Source organism: Rhipicephalus microplus, chromosome X, assembly GCF_043290135.1.
Source record: "Rhipicephalus microplus isolate Deutch F79 chromosome X, USDA_Rmic, whole genome shotgun sequence".
NCBI classification, from domain to species: Eukaryota; Metazoa; Arthropoda; class Arachnida; order Ixodida; family Ixodidae; genus Rhipicephalus; species Rhipicephalus microplus.
In genome coordinates this window covers 323,778,797-323,805,329 of record NC_134710.1, presented here as the reverse complement: position 1 = coordinate 323,805,329, position 26,533 = coordinate 323,778,797, and the positions used below count along the sequence as shown (strand labels likewise).

Below are 26,533 nucleotides of genomic sequence, written 5' to 3'. Positions count from 1 at the left end.
AAATACGTATTGGGATGGATATAAACCACGTTAGTAAATATAAAATAGCAGTGAAAATGAGCGGTTGAGCTTAGATGAAGATGATGTTCGAGGCTTGCGAATATGTAGCAGAACAAGGCCTGTAGACAGCTCGCAGAAGTAGCAACCAGCCGTACTCCAGCAGCAGCAGCAGCAGCAAGTGAGCGTCTGCTGAGCAGCTGAGTCACGTTCCGATTCGGTAAATTCGAACAACGCGCTAAATCGAAAACGACGTATGTCGTGACGATTTTTGTGACGTCACTTCCGTGCGGTGCAGGAGCCGTTTTTGTGTGAGGGTGGCTCGTGCGCCGCGCGGCGCAGCAGCACAGAACACCTACCAGGATTCGCTCGCAGGATTTCAAGCTGGACGGTTGTGCCCTCGTGATCTCTGACGCCAGCGTAGCTCCCGCCGACTGGTTCGCCCTCCGCGGTCTCCTGACGCCGTGTCAAGCTGGACGCTTGTGCCCTCGCGATCTCTGACGCCAGCGTAGCTCCCGCCGACTGTTTCGCCCTCCGCGGTCTCCTGACGCCGTGTCTACCAAGATTCGCTCGCAGGATTTCAAGCAGGACGGTTGTGCCCTCGCGATCTCTGACGCCAGCGTAGCTTCCGCCGACTGGTTCGCCCTCCGCGGTCTCCTGACACCGTGCAGCTCTCGCATTGTGGCACCCCGCCCTTGGACTGCTTCGACCGGATCCCCACTTTCCTATCTCCTTCTTTTTCCATCGCTTGCCTGTCTTCTTCTTCGTCTATTTTCCTTCTATTCTTTTTATCCCTCCTTCCCTCACCCCTATAAGGCACTGCGCCGTGTCGCCTGAAGGCAGACAAAAATTAGGTGCCTTTTTCCTCTTTTTTCTAACCACTACCACCACCACACATACCAGGGATCTGCGAATCGGCATGGCGAGCCAGCGGGCCGGGTGCCCGGTCGGACAGTGGAAACAGTTCTGCTAGTGGACTAAGTGAAGGTGAGCTATGCGTTTTAATATTTTCGCTGGAGGATTCGTCTTTCGACTGTAGCGGGTAGCAATGAAATTTTAGTTCTTTAGAGTACAGAGACAATACTGAAATTTTGCATTAGCACAAGAAGCCTTCAATTGTGGGAACGAATCCTCGCGTTTTACGAGCCAGAACCATGGTATGGACGGATAGAATCACACCCGTCTAGAGCAGTGGAGCACATAGCTCTCGACGTTGTTGTTGGCCGCAGTTTCTACCTCGCGTTAGCTACAAGCTTCCGTTCATGCTTGAAGTAGAGCCCAAGGGCCTAGCATGCGGCATGGCCATGCTTGGAGTCGTTGCGCCTTCTGTGTTTGCACACTTCTCACACCCAGCCAGTGTGTGGGTATGTGCGTCACGTCATTGGTGGCTGGTTATGTGTATGAATGTGCCGGGTGTTTGCGCTCAAGAACATCATTTTGGAGAGCACAGTCTTGTTACTCTTCCATTTCTTTGCTCCCGCGAAGAACTTGGAACGCTTCTTTCCGCTCGACCGGCTTCTGTCGACCCCTAACATCAGGGGCGTATCCAGGGGGTGGCACACCAGGCATGTGTGCCCCCCCCCCCATAAATTGTTTTTTTTTCATTGCTTAGAGTGCAAGAAATGATCATTTCAAGAGGGTGCCGCCCCCAAAATCAGAGGGCTCCCCTCCTCCCTCCGAAAAAAATATCTGGCCACGCCTTTGCTAAACTTTGACTGTTTATTTGAAACAACTAGCCAGCAGATATATCTTTGCGTACGTGCATCGATATCAACAATTATTGGCCCCAATCGCGTATTGAAGAGCTGGTTTCTTTCGAAAAGCTGGTCACACTCGTATCAAAAAGGCTTCCTTTTGTCATTGCTTGTTCAAACAGCGCGCCTAACCTAAACCTGCTTTATGCCAGTTCAAAAAGAAAAAAAGAAACTGCTTGAATGAGAAGCTGCCTTAATTGTTTGCGTCTTTTGTGTTGCAAGTTGCTTTAAAACTTTGGTTGAAGTAAGCAATAATTATTATATGAAACATCAATTTTACTCGTGGGTGCACTTGTATTCGGTAGAGCGGCGACATTATGAACGGCTGACTGTTTTCTTTTTTGTCATCCTCGCCCGTTACGGCTCCAGCGCGATCAATGTGAACGTTTAAAGCGCGCGTATAGAGGAGTTCCAGCATCTCTTGTAGGAAACAAATTTAAACGGTTAGTCATTAGCCGTGACTCTCATAAGCACTGTTAGAACGCACTGTCGTGCTCGCAACGGTGCTGAACAATATTACTTGGTAACACTACGGACGTGGTTGGCGTCGTTTCTTTTTCTTTTAGACGTGTTTTAGGTGTTCTTTCTTTTAGACGAAATCTGAATGTCGTCGAAAGGTGCGGGGTCGGCGTAAAGCTGCGTCATATAACCAGGGATTTTAATACATTATTTCTAAGGGGATTTCGCCGGGACCTAGCAGATTTGTTGCAAAATGCGGGTTGTCGTGAAACTGGGCGATTATAATCGAAATTCCACTGTATTTAATTAGCCATTTTCATGTCTGTGTGCTTTGACTTGTAAATTGATTCATCCCGTATAGAACGGTGTAGATTTGACCTCGCGCAGCAGTTTCCAAGCTTTTTGAATATCTGAAATGGTTGAGCGACCACCCCAGAAGGGCATCGTTCTTGCATCTGAATCCTTAACCAGGACAAATAATTCCTGAACTGAATGCCTTATCTTATGAGAAGACTGAGGTAAAAAAATTTTTAGGGTTGAAAACTCCTTATGGTCGAGGCTTGTCTGTTGGCGTTGTGCGCTGTAGCCGCCGCTCATTATGATGGTGATGATGGTGATGCTGCAGATGGTGATGAACAGGTGCGTTTCAGACCTCACATTCTCTTTCTGCCACCACGGCAAAGCACATGCAAGGCACCCACTATACGCCATGTCTATGGCGCTGATGATGATGATGATGATGATCACGGACGATGACTGGCTTGTTCAGTATATGACGTCTCGATATGCTCTACGATGCATTTCGTATGACTGGAAACAACCAACAACCTCCAGGGGAAAGTGCGCATACCTTGTGTTCGTTAACTTCAGGCTAGATTCAATACCACAGAGCAACACAGAACAGTAATAATGAAGCCAAAACGAAATTCATAACTCAACACAACATGCCAGTTATGACCAGTAAACATTAGCGGAACTGTCACCACCTTGTGACTCATTTACATGTGTGATTGGTCAATGTCACAGGCGATTAACGGTAACACGGAATGATCCCACTGCGTCGCCAACTCATCATCATTCACTTCATTGATATGTTGAGAGCTTTTCTTAACTTTGTACTGTAAACGGGTAGATTTTTTTCGTCAGACAGGGCCCGAATATGCTGGAAGCCAATTAAACGGTTTTCAAGCTGTTAAAGAACAAACGTGGGCAAACGGTAGACCCTCAGTAAATAGAAATTTATCAAACGGGATTGCTTCTCAAATAAAACTGTCTCTTACATGATTAGTTTCATTGGTGACTTCTGCACCCATGTTCATTTCTCATTTAATGGAACTCTAGTTAAATGGAACATAATCGTGATGTCTTCAGGTTTTGTTTTACACGAGTCATCAGTGTTTTGTCCTAGAACCATTTAAGATGTGTTATGTTGTATTTAAGTCCCGAGTGTCGCGAATTCGTGACGGACTGAGACTTCTAGCACGTAAGTCTCGAAATGTGTGCAGGCATTAATGCCAGCTTGGAAGTACTCACGGGGAATGTAGCTTTCAGCATGAAAAATATAGCATCTCGTCTAAGGTATTTCATGCTAGAATCAATTGTTTTTTAGTTGATGACTGAGAGCGCACAGTGTGTGCAACAGCTCTCGCTTGTTTTTCTTGGCTTGTTTATTTAGTGTGTACGCACACAGGAGGTGGCAGATGTCATGATACAATGTTTTGAAGCATGTTTTTGCTGCGAGGTCCTTGCTTTTGTGGCACATCGAGAATTCGTGAGATACATAAAGGTATGCATTAAAGTGGCACGTTAGATAATTTAAGTGTGGAATCATTTAAAGGGTGCTATTTAAGGCTGGAAAATACAAGAATTTGTGATTGTGCTTCGCAGTTTCAAAATTCAGCAATTAAAGGGTTAAAGAAAAGTAATGGCTTTGTATCACTGCCTGCGCATGTCATTTCGTGAGGACAGTGTGCATGAATGTGTTGTCAGTCCAAATCCTCTTCAACGTGCAGTTTCTTTGATGCAATCGTTATGCCACATCACACTTTCTGTTCCTGTTATGCGCAGCTGTCGTGGAACCGGTCATCTCTGGCATTTACGTGAACGACTCTAAAGTATCCTGGGACTTCGCTCCGTTTCCTCGATCATCGAGAGACCCAAAGATTGGTTGCAGAACAAGCTCTTGTAATTGGAAAGATTGTATCACAAGACCCTCGTCCAAAGAGTTCTATCAGCTGGCTTTCGCATAGTAGGAGTGTTTGTTGTTTCCTTTGGCTTTTTCGTGAACATCTTCAGACACTGCGTGTATTTAGTTCGTTTACAAACTAAAGAACATGCTAAAAAAAGTACTACAAACGTACACTGCTGTAGTCTTTGCTCTCGCACTACTGCTTTTGTCCCATTTTGTGCGACTAATACCGGTGTAACAAGGGTACATCAAATCGTAATCAGGGCGATCCAGATCAGTTTTTTGATCGCAATCAATTTTATGACCGCTGTTACACGGCTCAAGCTAATGCGGTTCAAGCTTGGGTTAAATGAAATGCTCCAGGTGGCATTTGCTTGCCGTTTAACATGCCACTGTCAAAACTCGGCGTAGGGTATATCTATAGAGCCCTTTATCAGCAATGTTATTCGTGCAAGAGCCGCTCAAATGCCAAAAAATTTGCGTGTCACTACAATACTAATTTCATAAATCCATAATTTGATAAAATTTTCCTAGCACTTGCCTGTAAGGCTGTGTGAAATTCTTAACCTTCACTTTTACTTTTGATGGCTCCCACTCGTAGCCGTATAGTCACAGTGAAGCGTCAATCTCGTTGTACGTGCCAGTGTTTCACTTCTGGCACCTCAAGTCTATTCCAGTCGCTTCTGCCAGCGGTCAATTGCTGTAAATGTCTCTTTATTCAACCACTAAGAGCGCGTACATTGCGACGCAGTCTTGCGACACTCATAACCAGTTTGCTTTGAGGTGCTCAAACGTTGGTTAGTCGGTGGTGGGTCGCTTCCTGCCAAGTTGGCAAAGTGTGGTTGTAGGGTCATCGGTAGCCTAGCATGTAGCACACGTTTTTGGGCGCACCTAGAGATCACAGCAGATACCATAGTTGTGTTTTTAAACCATTGTGAGAAAAGATAGCTACAAAACATTTATGGCGTGCACCGGTGGCTCAGGGACAGCTTGCAGAATATAGTGCGGTCAATCATCGAAGATGACTTAAGTCCAACAAAGAAGCTGTCTCCAAACAGTGTACGTGTATGTAAACTGCGAAAGGCCAAGTGCCCTACCTTTTTTTTGCATTAGCACATTTTTTGCTCCTCCCGAAAAAGTTTTCATAAAATTTACCCCATGTAATAAGCGCACTCCCCAACCTTGCTCCGATTTTTCGAGAAAAATGTGTGTTCATTACGCGAGTAAATAAGGTATGGGCTGAAGGCAACCATCGACTGCTTGTCGTCTGCTTGTCGTCTGCTTCTCCTGTAAATACATGTGGTCATGCGAATCCTAAAATATGGAATACTTCAGATGTTTTTCTAATTTAAACAGTTTAGGATTTGCTTTTTTTATAAACTATAATCTAGCTGACTTCAAGTGTTTTTATAGAACTATGTTCGATTTTCTTGTTTATTGTGCTTTCAACAAGCTGGGCTAGAGGGTGCAGACCACAGCAGAATCGCAATCTCTCAGGCAGATTGCGATGATTGGATCGCGCTACTCTTGATCCGGTCATGCCTGATCATGATTAAAAATGACCGTGTAGGAGCACCTGATATGGATCATGGTTAATCCGGATCAATGCTGTTCGCGATTAAAAGTGCCCGTGTGACACCAGTATAACAATGTGCGGTATGAAAAAAAAAAACTTATTGCGATTGCTTATTGCATTGCTTATTGCCATTGCTGTCTTCCAGCCCGAGCCCATTGGGGTCCTCCCCTTGGCTAAACAAGAGTACAAGCTGCTCGAAGACCTGTTGTTCGTAATGCTGGTATGTTCCACCTTTTAATGCTTTTAATGCGATAATGTGAAAAAACTTGTTAAAAATTGCAGTGTTGGTTTCAGTGGTAGGGTCTTTGGTTGCGATGAAAAAAACTGCGTGAGCCATGCGTGAAAATTTTATGTTGGGTGCGTATAAAGGTATGCGCCAGGGGGTGTGTACACTTAGTTTACCACACAGTTTAGATCTCCACCCTGGTGTAGCCTGCGCTAGCATGGAGATACCACTAACTGTTCAAGGCGAAGATTTACAATCCCTCTATTCTTGTACGCTTTTGTAGCTTTTGAAAGCTTCTTCACCCATTTGTAGCAATGACTCTGAGTGCGCTTTAAATGTACAAAAAATGGAGATTGTTGTTAGTCTGTTTCAAACATGTTCATAGTCTTTGCTAATTCTGCCTGGTGGGACGCTGGGCAGCTTGCGAGCTATTGTGCATGCTTTTTGTTCTTTCTAAAACATTGCTTTCTTTTTATTTGAATGTCTGTTTCTGATTTCTTCTCTGATGTTGCTCTTGCTGCCATGTGTGCTGTATTTTCTAGCGTATAACCCGCATTATAACCCACACAGGAAATTAAAAAAAATTATTTAGGATTCAAAGTTTAAAGGGACACTGAAGTCAAATAACAATTTACGTCACAGTGAAAGCTTAATGTATGACATCTAAATTGAAAATATTATCAACAGGGCCCTACTTACTGAGAAAATGAGGTAAATGCTTAAGAACACATGCGCCGCAGTAAGACATTCTCAAAATGATCCCCATGACATTGGACGGACCGCCTACAACTACTCACTAGTAATCGATCTAGCTGCACTAAATGAAGAACCTTACGGTCATCCATCAAGAGACGCAATAAAATGCTGCCTCTTCATTTCTGTTTGAATCACGGAAAAAAGAACCATTGGACGTTGCTATGTGAAAAGGCGCGAGTTCAAAAAATTCAATTTTTGCGTAGTTACACTGGACAGGTGGTGCCATCTAGCGGGGCACGGTTGAATAAAAAAACATCTGAAATCTTGCAGCCAATGGTGGGATATTGATCAGTGACCATTGTTGCTGCTGTGGCTCCCGCTGCTTTTGGTTTGCTGCTACTAGCGCAGCAAAATTGGGCAACGTGCACGGCAACAGTGACGTGAGTCAGTCCGGTCGGTTCGCTTCTTGAGGAGGGCAATTTGAAGTGTGCTAACCCGATGCGGACCACTTCAACATGATTTTATTTCAAAGTAAGCTCTTCCTTGACACAAAAGTAACACTACGATTTTTCTGGACCGCCATTGCAACAATCAACGTAGACATAATAGTAGCCTTTAGTGTCCCTTTAAACAAAAAATGTCAAGGTTGGCCTGCAAAGGTGGCTTCGCAGTAATGTTTTATCCCTATGTCAGGAACGTAGCTTCGCGGCAATACGCAAGGTTCACATTCAAAACGTTTTCCTCGAATCGTTCTCGAGGGTGCGTGTTATACATGAAAAAATACTGTATTGGGGTTCAGCTTATCAACTCTAACAAGTGCATTCATGTATTAGTGGTTTTTCTCTTGCTATGTGATGTGGAACTCTATCCTGTGTTTTCACTTGTGCAACCTGACCAGAGTTTTTACATATACTCTCACACCATCTTTATTAGGGTGTCGACGCTATTTATATCCGGGCTCAGCCGCTGCAGAGTCCCCATGCAGAGCGTAGCTTCACGATCGACGAATCGGCGGGTGAGTTGCACTGCATTTCTAATGAGCTGGCAATCACTGAACTGGTGATTTAGTAGTGGCGCTTGTGAATGTAGGGGCCTCACTTATCTTGAAGACTTTGTTACTTTAGCCTAGGTGGTTCTGCATAATTTGGAGCAAATGGCAGCACTTCTTGTCTCAAACTATGTGTATATCCCTCTGGTGCGGTTAATTCAGTGTCATACTAGCTCTTGTCAGATTTCCTTTTTTCCCCACCATTTTTTCTGTTTACCTTTAGTCTTTAAAGGTAAAGGTTTCGCTTCAGGCACTGCTTGCGTACAATTGTATGTACCGTATGCGTGTGAACTGTTACATACTTAACTTGAAATGTGGAATTTTTAGATTTTGTTTACAATCACTATTGGCGCGTTTTTTTTTCAGTGTCATTTGGAGCAAAACTTGTTATGAAAAAGTGATTTTGAGTTTTTATTATTTTAAACATTCATTATTATCAAAAGAGATCTACTCAAATGTTAAGGTCAATAGGAGTTGCAAGTGTGTTGGTCCAGGCATTATGAGAAATGCATGGAAGCGTGTGGATTTTTCTAAAGTTTATCGTTGTCACTTCAAGTCTCTTTGCCAGATTTTGTGCGAAAGGTTATTGAAAAGTTGCACAGTAAAGACACCAAACCGAGTTCGCTGTTGCCATATGCGCACAGAAGGCGAAATTGCTATGTTTAGAAAATGACTGCTTGAAAGTTATCTTCGAAGCTGTCTGAAATTTTTCACTAGTTTTGAAAGCCGGAAAGCTTGGGGATTACATGAATTCATGGACTGACACTTGCATGAATGCTGAACAATCACAAGTGTGCAGGCTTTTCACTCACTTGTTACAACCACTTTATCAATGTTGTCCAAGGAAATGTGGATCACTTTTGCATAGGCTTGTGCGAATAGTGAATTTGAGGTTCGAAGCTAATAGTGATTTTGATCGAATAATTTCAAATTGAATTCGAATGATATCTAGGACATATGGTATAGAAAAGTACTAATCACATACTGCATGTTTTGCAATATTCATAAAGGCACTCATGAATTGGTGGCAGAGTTTCTAACAGAGGTGCTAAGAAAATATAATGAAGATTCAAAGTAGGCTCCCAATTTTTTGCAGGTTTTGCATGTTGGTAGCTCCAGGAATTTGGACAGCTAATACAAAAAAATAACCACTTTCTTGTGCGTGAAAGTTTGTAGAGACATAGAAAAATACTTGCAGAAATAAAATATGTCAATTAAAAAAAAATGAATATTTTTGTCACTTTTCGGTCCCAAAGACCAGGCCACCCCCTAAAGATAGCTTTAGCAGTGATGAAATACTTCCACATTAACGTAGTTGTCCGTGAAGACCAAAGACCTGCAGTGATCTGTATTGTCTAAAAAGCAGCCTGTATAATTCTATTTGCAGTAAATCCTTCGCTAGCAGCACTGTGCACCACATTCTGTGTGCCCATTTGTGCCCATACCCTAACGTGCGTCGGGTTTCTACCAGGAGCGTTAGTGTTCGTATCATTTTCTCTTCTTACTTCGTCTCAACCGCAGACTCATCCCTGAAGGAAATGGTGAAGAAGATTCTGCGCCTCTGTAGCTACCACTCAACAGTGGTCCGGTTTATAGAAGGTGAGAATTGCTTGTCTCGCAGTTGCTCCCCGTTCGTGGGAAATATTTTCGAGGTTGGCTTCAATTTATCACTCTTGATACATTTATAAAGGAATAGCAATGAAAAGAGACAAAAAAATGTTCCATTTATGGTGAGGGCAGCAGGGTAAAAGCTGCAATATCTGCAGCTTGACTAACTCCCGCTGCTTCGTCACAATGGCAGCAACATACGGTCTAGAAAAAGTTTAGTTTAAGCAGGCATTTGGACTCGCATTTTCACTTCTAACGACGGTGCGGCTGCATCGGTTAGCATCTGATCACGCAGCCTACAAGTCAGCAGTGAAGTCTTATAACCACCAGACCACCGTGGGCGGTGAATGTTGTTATATTTGCACTTGTATTGGGATTGCATAGGGATTCTCCATTACAATAAAATGCTCTTCTTACAGTAAAATAAATTAGGCAATTATGAGACTAAGGGACCTGAAAGGGGACGGCAAGGCAACTTGCTTCCGCAGAGAAACTAATCTACGTTTTTCACATTGAACAATGCCTTCAGCACGTTCAAACTTATCAGTCGTTTAATGTTTGTGTTCAATCATTTAAGAAATCGCAACCTTTCCTCCTACCAGAGAAGCAAGAGCGCGGCCAGGGCATGGTGAACCAGGCTGTGGCGGCTTGTATGCGCGAGCTGCTGGAGGATTACACCATCCTGGTCATCCAGTTAGAGCACAAGCTGGTCAGCCAGGGTGCATTGACCCTGCACAAGTGCTGGTATTACGTCCAGCCTTCTTTGGCCTACATGGCAGTGTTGGCCACGTGTGCTCGGGTCATCTGGGAGGTGAGCCTTTTGAGTCTTTTAGTCGTGTAGAGCAACGCTTTTATAAGTTAAATGTTGGTGTCGGCACTGGGGTACTTCGAAGCTTGTTATAGCAAAGTTGCATCTTACATAAAAATGTTGGTAAATGTTTGTTACATGAAAATAAATGTTTGTTGCATGTACAGGTGCATGACGCGCCGTCGGTGCAGTTGCCCTTTGCATGGCCTCAGAGATGGTGGGCGCGTGGTGTGTTTCTATGCCACGGACCTGCCATGTTGAAGGCTGTGCGCTTTGTTTTTTGCTATGTTTCCTTGCTGCTCTGCTTGCGTGACACTATAAGTAAAGTTTTTGCTTGCCTGCATTTTAAAGGTGGTGCTCTGCCCCCGAAAGGTGCGCCTTTAAAATTTCTATTGATGTCATCCAAGCTCGCGCTGCTCGCAACGGTTTAGCATGGTTGTGAACCTATGTTATGACTTTTATTGAGTCATTATTTTGTGATATAATGACATAATTTAATGTTGTTTCAATCTTCAACGGCACAGATTTTCACACCTTAATAAAATGAATAAGTACATTAAAAATGTTTTTTGAGAAAAAAAGTTGGTGGTGGGTGCATTACGCATGTAATTACTATATTTAAATAGGTGAAGTGAGAAGCAAAGGATCAGAGAGGACAAGGATGTTAGTTGTAAGTTCCTCAACTTTGTAACTAACTAGTTAAACTAAGTTATTGATAAAAAGCAACTAGTTACTGGTAATGCATTACTAATAACTAGTTAGTGCCGAAGACTGGGTTATACGCACTGCTTTTTGTTTTGTTTTGTAAAGTGCGAACTTGGCGTGGGCGTTACACGAGAAAATATCTGGTACTTATTCCACCCTTTTTCAGGGCAAGTGTTATGGAGGCAATACATTGGGTGCCTTGCACAAGCGAGCCACTTCACTGACCGGGTGAGTTGCTTTATTTTTTAAAAATAATTTTTGTTGGCTGAAAGTTGTTCAGAGAGTGAAATCTTGGTAAAAACGTTTCAAGAGGGAACTGCATATTGCTGTATGCATGTGTCCAACAAGCATGTGTCCAATAAGTTTTGCTGCTTTCTCTCCTTTGATGACAAGTGTGAATGCTGTTTAAGGGGAGACGTGGGTCTTGAAAAATTTTTTTTATTATCTTTCTGAATTGAATGAAACATAATACACCTTATTCAGTTTTTTCTGGCAGATTCCAAATCTCTAAAATTTTCTATAGCTGCATCAGAACAGAAGATACTAAATTTTAATAATACACAAACAACATATTTCTTACGGGGCTTTTTGGTGATTTCACCATGTTAAACACAAAAGCAAAGCATATATACAGATTGCCAGAGAGCTGGTCTAGCCAGTGATGCTAATTTTATTGATTGCAACATTCTGCAAATGTAAAATAAATGAATACAAACGTGAGTGAAAACGTTCTGCCTTATATTGTTTACTATAATCATGAATTACAAATTGGTTAAGAACATATAGAAGGAAATCAATAGCATCACCGGCTAGATCTATGCAATACGACTGCATTGGTATCAAACTTGTTATTGTGAGTCAACAAAAACATGTCAAAACGTGCCCTAAGGCTACTTGTTACATCTAAAATCGTGAAACTGAAAAAAATGCATTTGAAGTTTTAGTTTTCCAAAAATTTATGTGGTATTGCAACATAACTGTATAAAGGGATCATTATGTAGCTTTGCCCTTCAGTAATAAGATAATGTCATATGTTACCGATAAGGCATCAGCGAGGTGCCCATACATTCTTATTGTTAAACGTCGACCCTGCCTCCGCGCCCCTCTAGTTGCCGCTCTTTCCGACCGCTTTTGTTACGCACCCCTCCGTTCTTTGTCTCCCCGCTACTCTCAGCATTCGGCATTGCCAGACGAGGCCCGTGTTTTCACACTGCCACCGATTTTTCGAAGACCGGTCGGCCATCTACCCAGTTTTTGATCGCTGGTACTGTCGTTCACGTCGCCGGCCTGGAGTGACCATACATACCATTTGTCAACATCGTCGGCCACCGACTGTATCCGATAGTCTGCGTCTACTGCACGCACGTATGCTACCCCACTGACTCTGATAATTTACGATTCGTTTCGTGTTTAGGACTTGTTCTCGCTCACTTCGCACTCGGCTCACAGCATACCTTTCGCTTGCGTGCGGAAGCGCGAAAACGGCTATTAGCGCGGAATGAATCGCGAAATATCGCAGTTTGTGAGGCTACAGAAACCAGTCGGCACCACAAAACGATTTTTTGACCACGGCCACCGATTCTTCGAACGTCGCCACGCGCACCGATTCAGGCGGCCATGCACTCTTTCGAAGTTTCTCTGCGTGCGAGTTTTGTGGATCTTTCAAGCAAGCTACCCAACCTGCCTCCTTCCCTTGTGTTTTGGTTTTCAAGGTTGCCCTTCCGGCGCATCCTCCCATTTCTTTATCGCAACTCCTTGCCTTTCTCTCGCGAGTCTGCTCACCTCTGTTGATCACAACCCCTTCGCTCGTCTCCAACGCTTCGCGACGCCCCCCACGCTGGCTCGAATGAGTTTAGTTTTCTGACTGGAAACTGGCCCAGACCTGTTCCACGCATTCTGGCATGTGTGTCGCGTGTGCGCGTCTTGCTCACTCTTGATGTGCGTGTGTAGTGACGGGAGGACTAGCACGCTTTCTTTTCCCCTGTCGCTCAACAAAACGTCGAAAGTGTGACCGCTTGGCTTGAGCATAATCCGCGCGTTAGGTGCCGCGTTGCGGAGTGCTTGCTCATAGCTGTTGACCACCTAGCAGCCATTGCCGCTTCGGGCGTACCGCTATTCAGCTGTGTAGATGGTGAATATTTTGTGGGCGGCGGTAATGGCGACATGCGCGCGAAACTGTTTTCGCGAGGCCGGCTTCGTCAACGTCGGGCCCGATGCAGAGCCTGAAGCTTCTGAACAGGATCACTTCGGGGGAGATTTGTGACTGTGCGTCGTCGACTCCGACATGGGAGAGCGGGTAAAACATCTGTTGCGATAGTTTCATTACAGCCGATGATGATGCCGTGCATGAATTAGGGCATTGTGAATGAAGTACGTGCCAAGAGCGATTTGGAGGAATCGAACTGTGAGAACGATGACACTTTGGAGCCCGTCCCTCATGCAGCTTTTGCCATGGGCCTCGGGGAACAAGCACGCTGCCGTTTGAAATAAACTAGAGACCGCCCTTATCGCTTCTGCTCTTCGAAACACGTGCATCACGGACTTTTTTAGGCAAGAAGTTTGTGTTTTTACTCACAACTGTCTTAAAAGTTGTGTTTCATTTACTATGAACTTCGGGATACAGCGAATGAATGCCGTGTCACGCTCAGGTTCGTTATAAGCGGGCTCGACCGTATAAGTGACGCTGTTGATGCATTTCTAGTCATCCTAAGTGAAGCAAATCGCTCATTGTGCATGCCGCATGCCTGAGCATGCCATCACGAGTTTCATCGAGTCCTCTTTTCTTCGCTCCTTGGACACTGTCGCCGCAGTCGGTGCAAATCATAAGTCCGAGAAGGTAATTAAACACACTCAAATGTACGATAGAGAATCCTGTTCCACTATCACTGAAGTTTCCCTGTTTTATGTCGACGCCGAGAAGTTCAAATTTTCGTTCAGTGTCCAACTTGACGCCAAGTGCTTTTTCACGTCGGCCGCACTTGCTGCACTCTGGATATTTTCTTCAGTTGATAAGAAATCGTTATCGACACGTTTTCTGATAACTGCAGGCTTGGGCCTACAAAATATACACACTACACATGCCAAGTTGCGTTTTTGTACACAAACTGCCAACAGACGATCGCCGATGCGTTCCGCGACAGCACTCGAGGCATGGCTAAACGAGGCACACGCGCTAGATGTAGTGGGCTGTGGTGTTATTAGTGGTGCTGTCAACAGGCAATTCCGCAATTATGACGAGTTCTGTGCTGGCATTCCAAGCATCCACGGTGAATGCAGCTGCGTGTTCAATTCATCTAGCAGCTATTGCGGGATATGCCTCGCCGAATTTTGTTTGGCATTTCATGGCCACAGTCGTTTCTTGCCGAATACACAGCGTGTAGTTTTCTTCAGAACGTCTTCGGAAATTTGAGCAGCTCAATAATCGCAGTAGTTAAAACATGGTAGTATACTAACTTGCGAACCTGAAGGTCACGGAGCAGCCGAAAGCCCGAGCAGAGCGAGTGAAGGATCACGCAAGAGAGACCGGGGAAAAAAAAGCTAAACAAACGCGACGAACCAATAGAAGGCCAGCACCTCAGGGGAGCGCGTGCTTTGACGAATCACGTGCGCGCAAACGACCTTTGGAAAAGGAGTGGTAGCATCACTCTCGCTGCACCGGCGACAATTTGAAGATAGGGAAAAGCCACACAAAGAAAGCAGCTTCAAAAACACTAAGATGACTGTGCTCGGTCGCCGTGTACACAAGTTACGAGCGTGCGAACTTCGAACATAATTAGCCAATTTTCGGTCATTTCACTTCCACCTAGGCATGTAAAACGCTGTTTTTTAAATAATTCTAGATTGAATACAGCTTTCAGATTTCGCCGGGAGATTTTTAAATTTTGAACTTTGCGATACTGCACTTATTCAAAAATCCACTTTTTTGCTATTTTTCGCCATTTCAAACTTGAGTGAAAAAACCATGGCCCTTTGCTAAGAGACAATGAAGGCAGGGTATCTCAAAAGATCATGGACTTTTTTTCAGCAAGTAATAGTTGACCCCAATAAAGTTCTTGTTCATCTTCATGATCAGCTTTAACTGGTTTTTGGTTCATACGAATTTTGAATGATACGAATATTTTGATTGCTCCCTTTAAATTTGTATCATCAAGAGTCTACTGTAACACTGAACCACAGTGCTTTTTACAATATTCAGTACATCCGAAATGACGTCTTCAAGAAAGAACCTAGCATACGAGCCTAGCTAAGTACCCTTTCAGGGCATTGCACCTGCCCTCGCCCTGTTAGCAACTCTACCCCATCGTATGGACCCGACGCATAGAACAGTCGCCGCTCGCAGGTGGTAGGTAAAGATTTGGGCGGTTGTACATCACATGGCACGGGATTCGTAATTGTCTTTTTTCAAGCCAGACATTGGGTAAGCGTTCATATTTCACTCGGCGCATTGTTTAATGGACCTATGCTATTTCTGCGCATCCGAACGCAGTTTCGACAGTATCGTGTATCTCTATCTCTAATTAGCGCTGGGGACACACGGCCAGTAGCTTGCACAGGCCTGTCTTCGTCTCATTTTTTTTTCTTCATTAGTACGTCCCTAAGCTTCATAGGCATGACATGTTTAAAGCATTTTCTTGTGATGCACCTTATGCATCCACAATACATTAATACATAACCGTGAAAGAAAAGTCTGTAGTTCACAATCTACAACAATTTAGTCCTTTTTGAGATAGGTGTAGATATGCAGTATCGCTAGAGCACCCTGCAGAAATGACCAATATATACAAGATATGGGAGAGCTCCTTCAAAAGGCAAAATTAAGTGGCATTTCGTACAATCTATTTCCCACCCTCCTTCTTTCTACCTATTGTTTTCACCCTTTTGAAGTGAATTTTCGTGAATGCAGACCATTAGCTTGATGCGAATACGAAACCTCATTATTGTGGAACAAGACAAGAACTTTGACGCTGACAGTGTGAGTGCACAAAGCAGACCATGCATGTCCACGTCGCTGACTAACCTCCAGGAGCTGTGAAAGGCCACAAGAAAGAGAAGTCTTTGTAGAAGGAGAAATTCGGCCTTGTTGGTAGAAACTTAGGCTATGTTTAGTGCAGAGTGACAATAGGCACATCGTGTTACCCTCAGCGCGATAGGGCATTAAAGAGGGGGTACACAGTACATGATCGCTAATGGCATACTGACAGGTATCAGGTACAATAACAAAGAATGTACAAAAAATATTAAAAAACAAGCATTAGACACAAACCTAACATTCTTAATGACAACGCAAACACGTAGCATGAAACATAACATAATGCCTTCGAAACTAATTAAAAGGGATAACAAAGGGAAGAATAATTTTTCTATCATCAGTGAATTACTTTCACAATTTCTAAATAACCACGACCACCATCACAAGATTCTCTGCAAGTGTAAACATGTGCAAAAAAAGAAATGCGGGGGGATGACACCATATTTAAATTCATGCAGCAGATGTCGCGAAATAGATTGACGGAATCTTCAGTGGCCTTTGTAGATCCTAGTAATTAACATGAACTAAATTGACCTCTGAGCGGCCGATAGACTTAACTTGGCCAAGTTTCAAGATGATTTTAAAAGCCAGTGCCCCCAAAGTATGGCGAATTCAGCTTGAAATTCAATACTCCACATGGAGATTGCAGCACAAAATTCAGGAATGGAACTTCGAACTTGATTTTATCTTCTTTGATTGATTGCTTGATTGATTTGTGGGGTTTAACGTCCCAAAACCACCATATGATTATGAGAGACGCCGTAGTGGAGGGCTCCGGAAATTTGGACCACCTGGGGTTCTTTAGCGTGCACCCAAATCTGAGCACACGGGCCTCGACATTTCCGCCTCCATCGGAAATGCAGCCGCCGCAGCCGGGGTTTGAACCCGCGACCTGCGGGTCAGCAGCCGAGTACCTTAGCCACTAGACCACCGCGGCGGGGCTGATTTTATCTTCTATCAATAAACTTATGATGGTGTAATGAATGACATTCGAGTTTACAGAAAACACTTTGTTATTCTGAATGAAGTCAGTGCTTCACTTCAGTGTCCCTTGTTGGGACTCCGGGTCCTGCCGGTCTCGTTTTCGGTAGCTGGCCCCGTCGCAGGATCCGTCGTCGGACAATTCAGCGAGAAGAAGCGCCCGAACGAACGACAGAGATATATTTACATGTTGAGAAGTGATTAACTGATTCAAAGAGAGAAGAGAGAGAGACATACAAAACGTCTTCGCATTTTATAGCGCTGCGTTGCCAACACTGGGCGCATTGTCCGCATCGTCAGCCAATACGGTAGCCCCGGCACCTCGGCCACGAGGGAGGGGAAATACACCTCACAGCACATGGAGGGGCACAACCTAACACGATGCCCAAATATGGTCACGGCGCCCTAAAGATGCCCAAACATGGTCATGAACGCACAGAAGATTCCGGAATTCTCCCGGCGAGGGGGAAGAGCCTGAATGGGGAGGCGGGGGTCGACGACACAGTCGGTCAGGAACCAGTTCTCCCCGCAACTCCTCTTGCTCGGTTCCTTAGCGCAAAACCAGTGCGTTGACCTTTGTTCTCGCTTGGCTGCAAGGCCGTCACAGGTGCAGGCTATCCCGGGAATGCGTCGACGATCTCCCAGAGGGTTTCGCGAACCTTCGGATAATCCCAATGCTGGGGCCGGTCGTAACAGTCACTTTGTTCTCGCTTGGCTGCAAGGCCGTCTCAGGTGCAGGCTATCCCGGAAATGCGTCGACGATCTCCCTGAGGGGTTCGCCAACCTTCGGAGAATCCCAATGCTGGGGCCGGTCGTAAGACCCTTTATGAATTGAGCAATGTCCAAGCCTGGCCCGACCCAAGCCCGCCGCCTCAAACCCGTGCCCAGCCCTAAGCCTAGAGCTTCTGGCACGGACCCTCCTTGAAACCTACTTTACCTGGGCACAAGCCGGCCCACGACTCGACGCTCAGCTTGACCCAAGCCTGCCACCTCGGACCCAGGCCAGTCTTTAGTCCCGAAGCTTCAGGCCTTAGCTGCACTCAGGCCCACCTTGAAACCTATTTTACCCAGGCTGGGCCGGACTGGGTAAAGTAGGTATCAAGCTGGGCCGGAATGAGGCAGAGGCATGAAGCTCTGGCTGGGTCAGGTAAAGTGGGTTTCAAAGCAGGCTCAAGCCGGGCACGGGCCTCAAGCTCTGGGTGCCACCTCGTGAATAAGTCGTACGAACGGGAAATGCGTCGGCTCTGTTTGAAGTTCATTTTCAAGAATATCTTCCTGGCGACCTCATGCAATGATGGGAACTTGTTGCTAACTGCACGACAGTCAAGCCTATACTAGACTTTAGCCTGCGAGTGCAATTTTCAGAGCCTTACGGTGTTCACAAGATCATCCGCGAGACCCGCTGCGCTAACTCTAACAAGCTGGGGACTCGTCGGACGAAACGACGCCCCGCTCGACAACAGATGGCGAGCGTCTCTTTGAGCGTTGCAGCTGACGAAAGGCACCTATCACCCCTTCGCTCCACGGACAACACGATGGATACAGAGACCAGCCAAGACGCCGCGACATTCGAGAAAGTGAATGAGAAGGATCACAACGCACAGTTATGGATATCTATTGCAAAGCGAGCAAACAAGCACAGACAACCGCAGTCTCAAACCGCACCGAAGCAAGAACAGACCAGAACTTCATCTGAGCCGGCTCCACGCCAAAGTCGTCTTGAGACGTGTCTACCCAGATTACCACCTCTACCTGCCAAGAACTACAAGACCCCAATCCGACCCCACGGAGGATTTAATGTGGGCAAAGTTAGTCCAAAGACGCTACTTCTCGCCGCAGCCCAAGAAGCAAAGTTAGCAAGTGTGAAGCCTGGAATGAAGCTCAGTGTTGATGAAAATCAAAACGTTCTAACTATAAGCACCTCATCGGAGAACGTTGCCTCGGCACTAGGAAAAATCCCCAAAACTAGTGTGTGCAGCAACTTACGACATCACCTCATATGGTATTGCGCCCGATTATTCCTGCAAAGGGGTGTCGTCCATAGAATAGGCAAAGATACCACACCAGAAGACTCGAGTTGAAGTACCGGGCTAAGAAGTCCTCATGTGCAGATGCTCGGCAACTCCAGCGCAACGCTGCTCACATTTTGTGGCAAGAGGGTCCAATTCTTTGTCAACGCACACGGGCAGGCTTTTCTTTGCTACCTCTACAAACGGACTATTCCCCAATGCACGATGTGTTGTAAGACAGGACACCACGATGTGTGCCCACAACCTGCAGAGAATCCGAAATGTCCAGTGTGCGGGTACATCAACAAACAACCACGAATGCCACCCTCTCTGCATGCTTTGCAGAGGTGACCACCCAACAGCTGCCAAACAGACTCAAACCATCCCGGCCAGCTCCATTCAACCGAAAGGATTAGTCACCATCCCCCAGCCCTGAACGCTAGAGCAGCTCGTCCAGGAGTGCAGCCGGCCGAAAGAGTCGTCCCAGTAAGAAGTCGGGGGGCTCAGAGGAAACTTGTCGTCGCGGAGCGCTTCTGATGGCTGGCAAGGAGCTCCAGGCAGACGCAAAGAAGGGATTACACATGATCAAGGCCCGCATAGCGCTCCTCGCCAGAAAGCACCAATGATAAGCTGGGCAGAGCAGTTTCCTCCTCTCCCTCCCTCTTCACATCTTTCCCCCTTTCTCACAGAAACACCAACGCAGCAAAGAACACAGCAACCCATGTCAGTGGGCACCCAGCTTCACCCTCACACGCAACTAACTACGGTGTGCACAAACTATTGCACACGAGAGGCATTGAACGGAATGGCTACTTCTTTAAGGACATTGTTTACTGCTATGATGCCGGTAGAACTGCAGAAAATGAAGGATACTGTTATGACAGAATCAACAGTGCCACCCCAACAATTAATTCAGCCGGCTCTGAAACCCGCTGTCCAGCAGATTGTAGCGGATGTTAAACAACTGATAGCGGTGGCGCTCGACCACCTATCTACTACTCTACCTGCACCTAACGCTCCACCTCTATAACGCGCAAAACACAGCAAACACATCCTTATATAGGCCCTTCCAGCTTCATATCACCGTCCAGAAAATCCGCTCCTCTACACTGATGCAGCACGGTACCCAGTGAATTCAGCCACGTGTTTAGCAGATAGAGATGAGACTCTCGCGTGGCGTCTGCCACTCTACGCACTACAGACAGTAGTTCTGCAGAAGAGGGAGCTCTTGCTCCTGCAAATATTCACGCTACAACATTCTTGCATGGCTCTCCTGTCAGCACAGTGACAGACCCACAAGCTGCTTGCCGCGACCTCGCTCTAGGACTTGTGGCTGCCCATATGCACAGAATCCTTTCTTTTGTCTCTCTGTCCGCATTACGCCCGGTGCGTATGGTCTAGACTCTTGGACACGTCTCTCTCCATGGTAATGAACACGTTCATGCGGTTGCCCGAGGTCTGACTGGCCGGGCACCATTGGAAGAGCTGTCCAACCCAGACAATGCTCCATCAGAACTTCTAAGCTACATTGCGACGCTTGATTACTACTGACAGAGCCGTTATAAATGTCCTTGTCCGTCACTTAACAGAGCAGATGCTGCCGCTTGGCGGCAACTGCAGACCAATTCATTTCCGTGCTTACACATGCTAAATCGTTTTTATCTAACTCTGTACCCCTCCTACTGTCCCTTCTGCGGCTCTGTACCGACAGTATACTATTCTACATGGGAATGCTCTGCTCCATTGGGTGTTCCTCCCATCCCCTACCCCACACCTGCTTCTTGGAAGTCTGCACTGCTCAGCTTACGCAAGCAAGAACAGCAACAGCTGGTCCAGCGGGCTCGCAGGGTCGCGCAAGGCATTGGAGCTCTGCACTGAAGGCCCCACCCAACGAGGGCTCTCGGTATAGACACTAGCCAATAAACGTTTATTCTCTGTCTCTGGGCTTACGGCTGAACCCGGGTATGAGGTGGCGAGCTCATGTTGGGCACGGCTTGGACATTGCTCATTTCATAAAGGGACGCTGAAGTGAAACCACTGACTTTGTTTAGTCTGACTGGCCCGGCATTTTCGGGTGGGCCCGAGCACGTGCAGTGCTCTAACCTGCCGCAGCAATTTTCTTCCCACGACTTAAGGCTGGTGAGCCTAGTGTGCAACTTCAAATCTATAAGTGGCTGTTCTGTCGTAGAGGGCGTAATGTTAAAGTAATTCTGTTGTAAATTTATGTGCACATTTATTAGCACTTTTTGTCAGGATTACATGACGTCATGCATGTACACATTGCCTCGTAATTGTATCTTTGTTCTTGCTTGTGGAACTGTGACATCTACGATAAGCAGCATTTAATGCCAATGAGAGTTAGATTAAATTGCATTGAACGAAATCTTTAGTCTGAGATAACAAACCAAAAAAACCACATGTTTGTACGTATCGGAGAACCTAGTGCATCTGGCACGTGTGCGATGGAGAATTGGTAATCTGCCGGGAGCTGCCATGGTTATGGTGCTTGGCTGCTGACCCGAAGGTCACGAGTTATATTCCTGCTGTTGCGGTTATATTTTGGTGGGGGTGAAAAGATGGGTGGCCCACTACGAAATGCCAGGGCTCGATAAATGACACAAGATAGTCAAAATTTCTCGTCTTTAGGCACATAAATCCCCAGATGTATAAAGGAAATTGGTAATTAGGAAGTAGATATGGCATGCGGCTGCCATTAAGCTTGTGTGGGACAGACGGCACCCGTCGCTGGAACCGCTGTCCTATGATCGGCTTCGTAGTCTTCTCTCTCTCAAGTATGCGCCCGAGCCTGATCACTGTTTCGTCATCGCTACACTAGATACAATTTGTGCCCCAGTGAAGAGAAAGAATTAGGGAGTGAAGTATAGGAGGTGGATCGATATTTGTTTTGTACAACGAATCAAAATTCACTGATTGCCGTACAAGTGTAGTTTACTGGATCCCTTCCAGCTGTGGCCGCTTCTAAATTAACCAGACATTATTGGAACACAAGATTTTCCTAACTGGATGCTCACAGTCTAATTTTTCTTTACATTTTTGAGAATATAAGTGCGCGTCAATGTTTGATAAATGCGCAATTCTGGGTGTATGGGAGGCGATGTTCTCGGTGTTTGCAACGATGCAAGTCCCCCTGACAAGGGCTTGTCCTAGAATGGGTGCCAAGACCTTCTCCGGCATATCAATAATAGTGGTAGCTTGCATGTGAGCCAACAGTCCATTAATTTAGTAATCTTTCACGTATATCTTGCATGCCAAGTTGATTGGTTCACATAAAGCGTGAGCATGTGTTGATAAGCTTTCCTGTCTCTTTTCTGCCTTTTTTAATGTGTGCAGGACATTTTGCCTGTATCAGCGGGATCAACGCATGAAAGCAGCTAGGTGTGATGTAAAAATCCATTTATTGCACACACACTGACATGAATAAGTACAATGAAGTATAGAGCTAACGATAGGCAGCTAGGTCCTCAGAACAAAATAATTAGCAAGGTATACCATAACCACATTCTACGGGTGTCCATAGTTCACTCTTGTTTGCTTGTCGGCTAAGAGCTGAACTTTATGCTCACTCTCAGCTACTTACAGTGGACCTCAGTCACGCTTACATCAATCCTTCGCTCACCGCGTCCATCGGTACAGACATCCTCACTGGTCTAGAAGGGCACTGCGCCCACAATGGGAGTTGAGAAAATGTCATTCCCTTTGTGAGTGGGATTGGTGCAGGCAGGCACTCCAGGCACTTCCAGCCCACTCGGACCTGTGTGCTTGTGGCGTGGCAGGCGGGTGGCTGCAAGCCCGGGCTTGTTCGAAGCCGCTCACTGCACCGCCAGCTGTCTGGATGACCGGAGCAGGAAGTCGGCAGCTTGCTGAGGTGGCAACGTGGGCGGCTCTCAGTGTTGCAGTCCTGGAGTCAGGCTGCCCAAGACCCAGGCTGCCTCGACTATCAGTAGTTTTCTCCACCGTCCTGGCCAATCTAGTTATTCGCACGTGCGTGCCTTCCAGTTTGGTGGACCCGCACGCCCTCTTATTTTCTCGTCTTTCAATTTCTTTTCGTGCACTCATTCTGTGCCTTGCTTTTCTTCTTTGTCTTCTGCCATTTTCCTTGTCATCCCTGACTCTAGGCTTTTATGGCGGCCTGACTTCTTGTACCCGTGTTTGAACGCCTTGTCTTTTAGAATATGTACGTACCACCTATACCTGGGCTCTCTTATTCTGTAAGAATGTTAATTTTCATTGTAATGGTTCACTTGAAGGTGTGCTGTTTGAAAGGCTGAATGAGAATTATATAACAGCTTATTTGATAGCATATTTTTCTTTACCCAACTGGTAAGATATATATATTCATGTGACAGGCTATCTTTTAAGCCTTAGTATAGTGTCACTCTCTCTCACACGCTGACCTCCAATGTTGCACCTTTCATTTGCCAACAGTGACACCAAGGCAAAGGAGATCTGCCTATATCTAGCCAAAGCGGTGAGTGGATTCTTTTTCCTGTTTTGTTATATCAGTGTAAGTGCTCACCTTACTGGCAAGTTCTTGTTGGTATGCTGACATAATCGAAAATCCGAGCACGAGAAGACAAGGGTGCGTATTTCAATTACATTCAGTTGTGACACTTGTCTTGTCTTTTCTAGTGTTTGTCATTATCTCTCGCATTTTTAATTACGCCTCGATCACTATGAAAACCGGAATGCAGTTTGACCCCCGTCGCTCGACTTTCAGCCACAGTAAATTAGAAAATTTTAAATATAACAATAAATCAAATAAATATGCACATGCGACAGCCAAAGTATTAGGACACCTTTACCATGAAAGAAATGTGACTACGAATAGCACACAGTGTGAATGATGCCTATTCGCATGTGCGTTTAAGGGCTAGTTCAACGTGGCAGAAAGCGAAAAGATGGGCTCAAGAGTTGCCTTTGTCCAAATTCGCAACTGTGTTGATAGTCTTCATTAAGATGCACTCTATGGTCACCGGTTGCAATCGTGACACGAGCTATCTGCAGCCTGTGTCTCTAGGTGCAGATATTCTGTGGTCTGGCACCAAAACAAATTTAGTTTTTTTATTGCAGCATGTCTTGTGATCCTTCAGCATCCACCAGTAGTGAATGCTTTTGTGACGCATTCGAGAGTACAACTTGCGATTGCCTTTTTTTCTTGTTTCCGTCTTTTTTTCCTTTCACTCCTAGGCATCTGTACCATACTTCAACATGCTGGAGGGCTGGGTGTACAGGGGGCGCATCAACGACCCATTTAAGGAGGTGGGTGCTTTCCTTTGTTTGCTTGCTTTTGTTTTTCTGGTGAAGCTTTCTATGACTAGTAAGTTTAAAGTAGTGGCATTTTACGTTGAAATCTAGTAGTTCTGGTGGCCGCTGTGGTCTAGTGGCTATGGGGCTCTGCTGACAACGCTAAGGTTGCGGGATTGAATCCCAGTAGCGGCGGCTGAACTTTCGGTGTAGGCAAAATGTTTAAAGCCCATGTACTTAAGTTTAGGTGCACGTTAATGAACCCTAGGTGGTCGAAATTTCCAAAGCCCTCCACTACAGCATCTCATAAACATATTGTGGGGGTTTGGAACATTAAATCCCAAAAAAGAGGAAGATAAAGCGAAAATTCTGGCACTCGCAAGCAGACAAAATAGTGGCCCTCGGGGGTTTGCTATGTATATGCTTTTTGAATGTGCGGTTTCCCAGTAATTTTTGCTATCATTATAGGCCAACTGCAACCAAATTGGGCACTCCGCAAAAAGTCAATATATAGGTAGTCCAGCTAGAGGTAGTGCTGCCTGCCAAATGTCGCCTTCGAAATACTAGCGCTTACTTTAGAAAGAAGCTTGCAAACGACGGCATTTTCGAGACCGAAAATAAAAAAGACGCCATTACGGCTGACCGGAAGTGACGTAAATGGCAGAAAAATAGTCTGCTCCACGCTCCTCGAGCACGCACATCACGGACGCGCCTCTTAGTGTGTGTTTTTTCTATATTAACTTAAGAAAGCTGCGTCAACATGCCTCTTATCAAACGCTGGTTCGGGCTTCCTACTGGTGGGTTTGCATTGTCTGACTCCTGTATTCAGAAACGCTGCTCGACTTGAACTTGACTTGCCATCAACTTCAATGTAGCACGAATGCGTTTTGAACGTGCTGTCTTTAGGTGGTGCCGAGGCAGTGCAAACGCACAGACGCGTTTATATCGTGCTGCATTTAAAAGCGGTCTCAACGCAAGAAAGAGCAATTCAGCGGCAGGTAGGATTGCTCCCACGGAGAGACGCAACAACATTCTGTAGTAATCGTCATATCCGGTTATGTCCGATTTGCCTGGGCACACCGCTAGAGCTCTGCGTTGTCTGCTTGCTGGCAATTAGAGCACCAATTATAAATTAAATACGCGACTACAAGATTTTTCACTGTCATTATTGTAACTTACCGTATATGTACTTCATATTTATGGCCGTTTCTGCCCAAGTAACATTTCGTTGCAGTTGGCCTTTAATTGTGCGCCTGCGAGCGTTTGGCTGCTTCTTATATGGCATATTGGTTTTTTACTAAGGTGACCAGCCACGCTCGGACCTCGTTACAATGAAGTTGCATCTCACAGAAAATTAATTTTTTTATATCTGAAAATTCGTTTAAAGGTATATATTTAACCCTGTATCTGTTGAAAGAGAAATTTTTATTTGCTTTCTTATAACCAATGTTTTGTTATATCAGGGTTAATTATATTAAGGTTCACCTTTGCCTAGATGGGAACACATTACCGTTGTTGTTTCCTGCGACAACTAAAGTATGGCGCAGCCAAGCGTGCAGATGAATGTCCGATTTCCAGCACTGAAGAAGGAAAAAGTTTGGAGGGAGCATTGTGCAATGCAGTAGGAAGAATGAAAGGTATATTAGGCCAGGCACATGCATTCCAAGCTCTCCCAACAAGTGCTTGTCGGTTTCTCTGTTGAACGTTTTGCTGCAGGCTCAATGAATTTTATGCTTTGTTGCTGAGCTACGAGGATGACATGCTGAGTGTATCTTTTTGTGTCTCTCTCCTCCTTTCAGTTCCTGGTTAGGGACAAGGTTCTCGTGAAGAAGGAAGACATGTCCACCGACAAGTATCCTTGCACAGTGGTTTTCCCTCTCTTGTCTTCGTTCTCTTCTCTGTGAGGCAGTGAACTACATTTGGGCATGGCAGGAGCGCAAGGAGTGCTCCTGAAACACTCCAGCATTGTCCAGAGTCGATCTGTAAAACAGGCAAAGAGACACAGCATCTCCCACTATCTCGGTGATCGCCAAAATTTAAAAAATGCAACATGGGGCAGCAGTAAATATGGCTGACGACCTTCTGTTGTCATCGTCATCATCGTCGTTGTCATCATCAGCTTATTAGTAAACATCACACAGATCATGTGAGCAGAAGGGAGTAATAAAGAAATAAAGGAAACGT

General features: G+C 45.4%; 1 protein-coding gene across 1 annotated transcript in view; it reads left to right on the top strand.

The window, feature by feature from the left end:
- Positions 1-2,759: 2,759 nt before the first annotated feature.
- LOC119162357 (gamma-tubulin complex component 2-like) overlaps positions 2,760-26,533 on the top strand; it is a 58,719-nt gene continuing 34,945 nt past the window's right edge. Inside the window, exons 1-9 of the mRNA XM_075876670.1 lie at positions 2,760-2,849; positions 6,120-6,194; positions 7,830-7,911; positions 9,466-9,543; positions 10,155-10,363; positions 11,232-11,293; positions 23,531-23,573; positions 24,293-24,364; positions 26,149-26,201. Coding sequence (XP_075732785.1) covers positions 2,760-2,849; positions 6,120-6,194; positions 7,830-7,911; positions 9,466-9,543; positions 10,155-10,363; positions 11,232-11,293; positions 23,531-23,573; positions 24,293-24,364; positions 26,149-26,201 — 764 coding nt within the window. The remainder of the gene's footprint in view (positions 2,850-6,119; positions 6,195-7,829; positions 7,912-9,465; positions 9,544-10,154; positions 10,364-11,231; positions 11,294-23,530; positions 23,574-24,292; positions 24,365-26,148; positions 26,202-26,533) is intronic.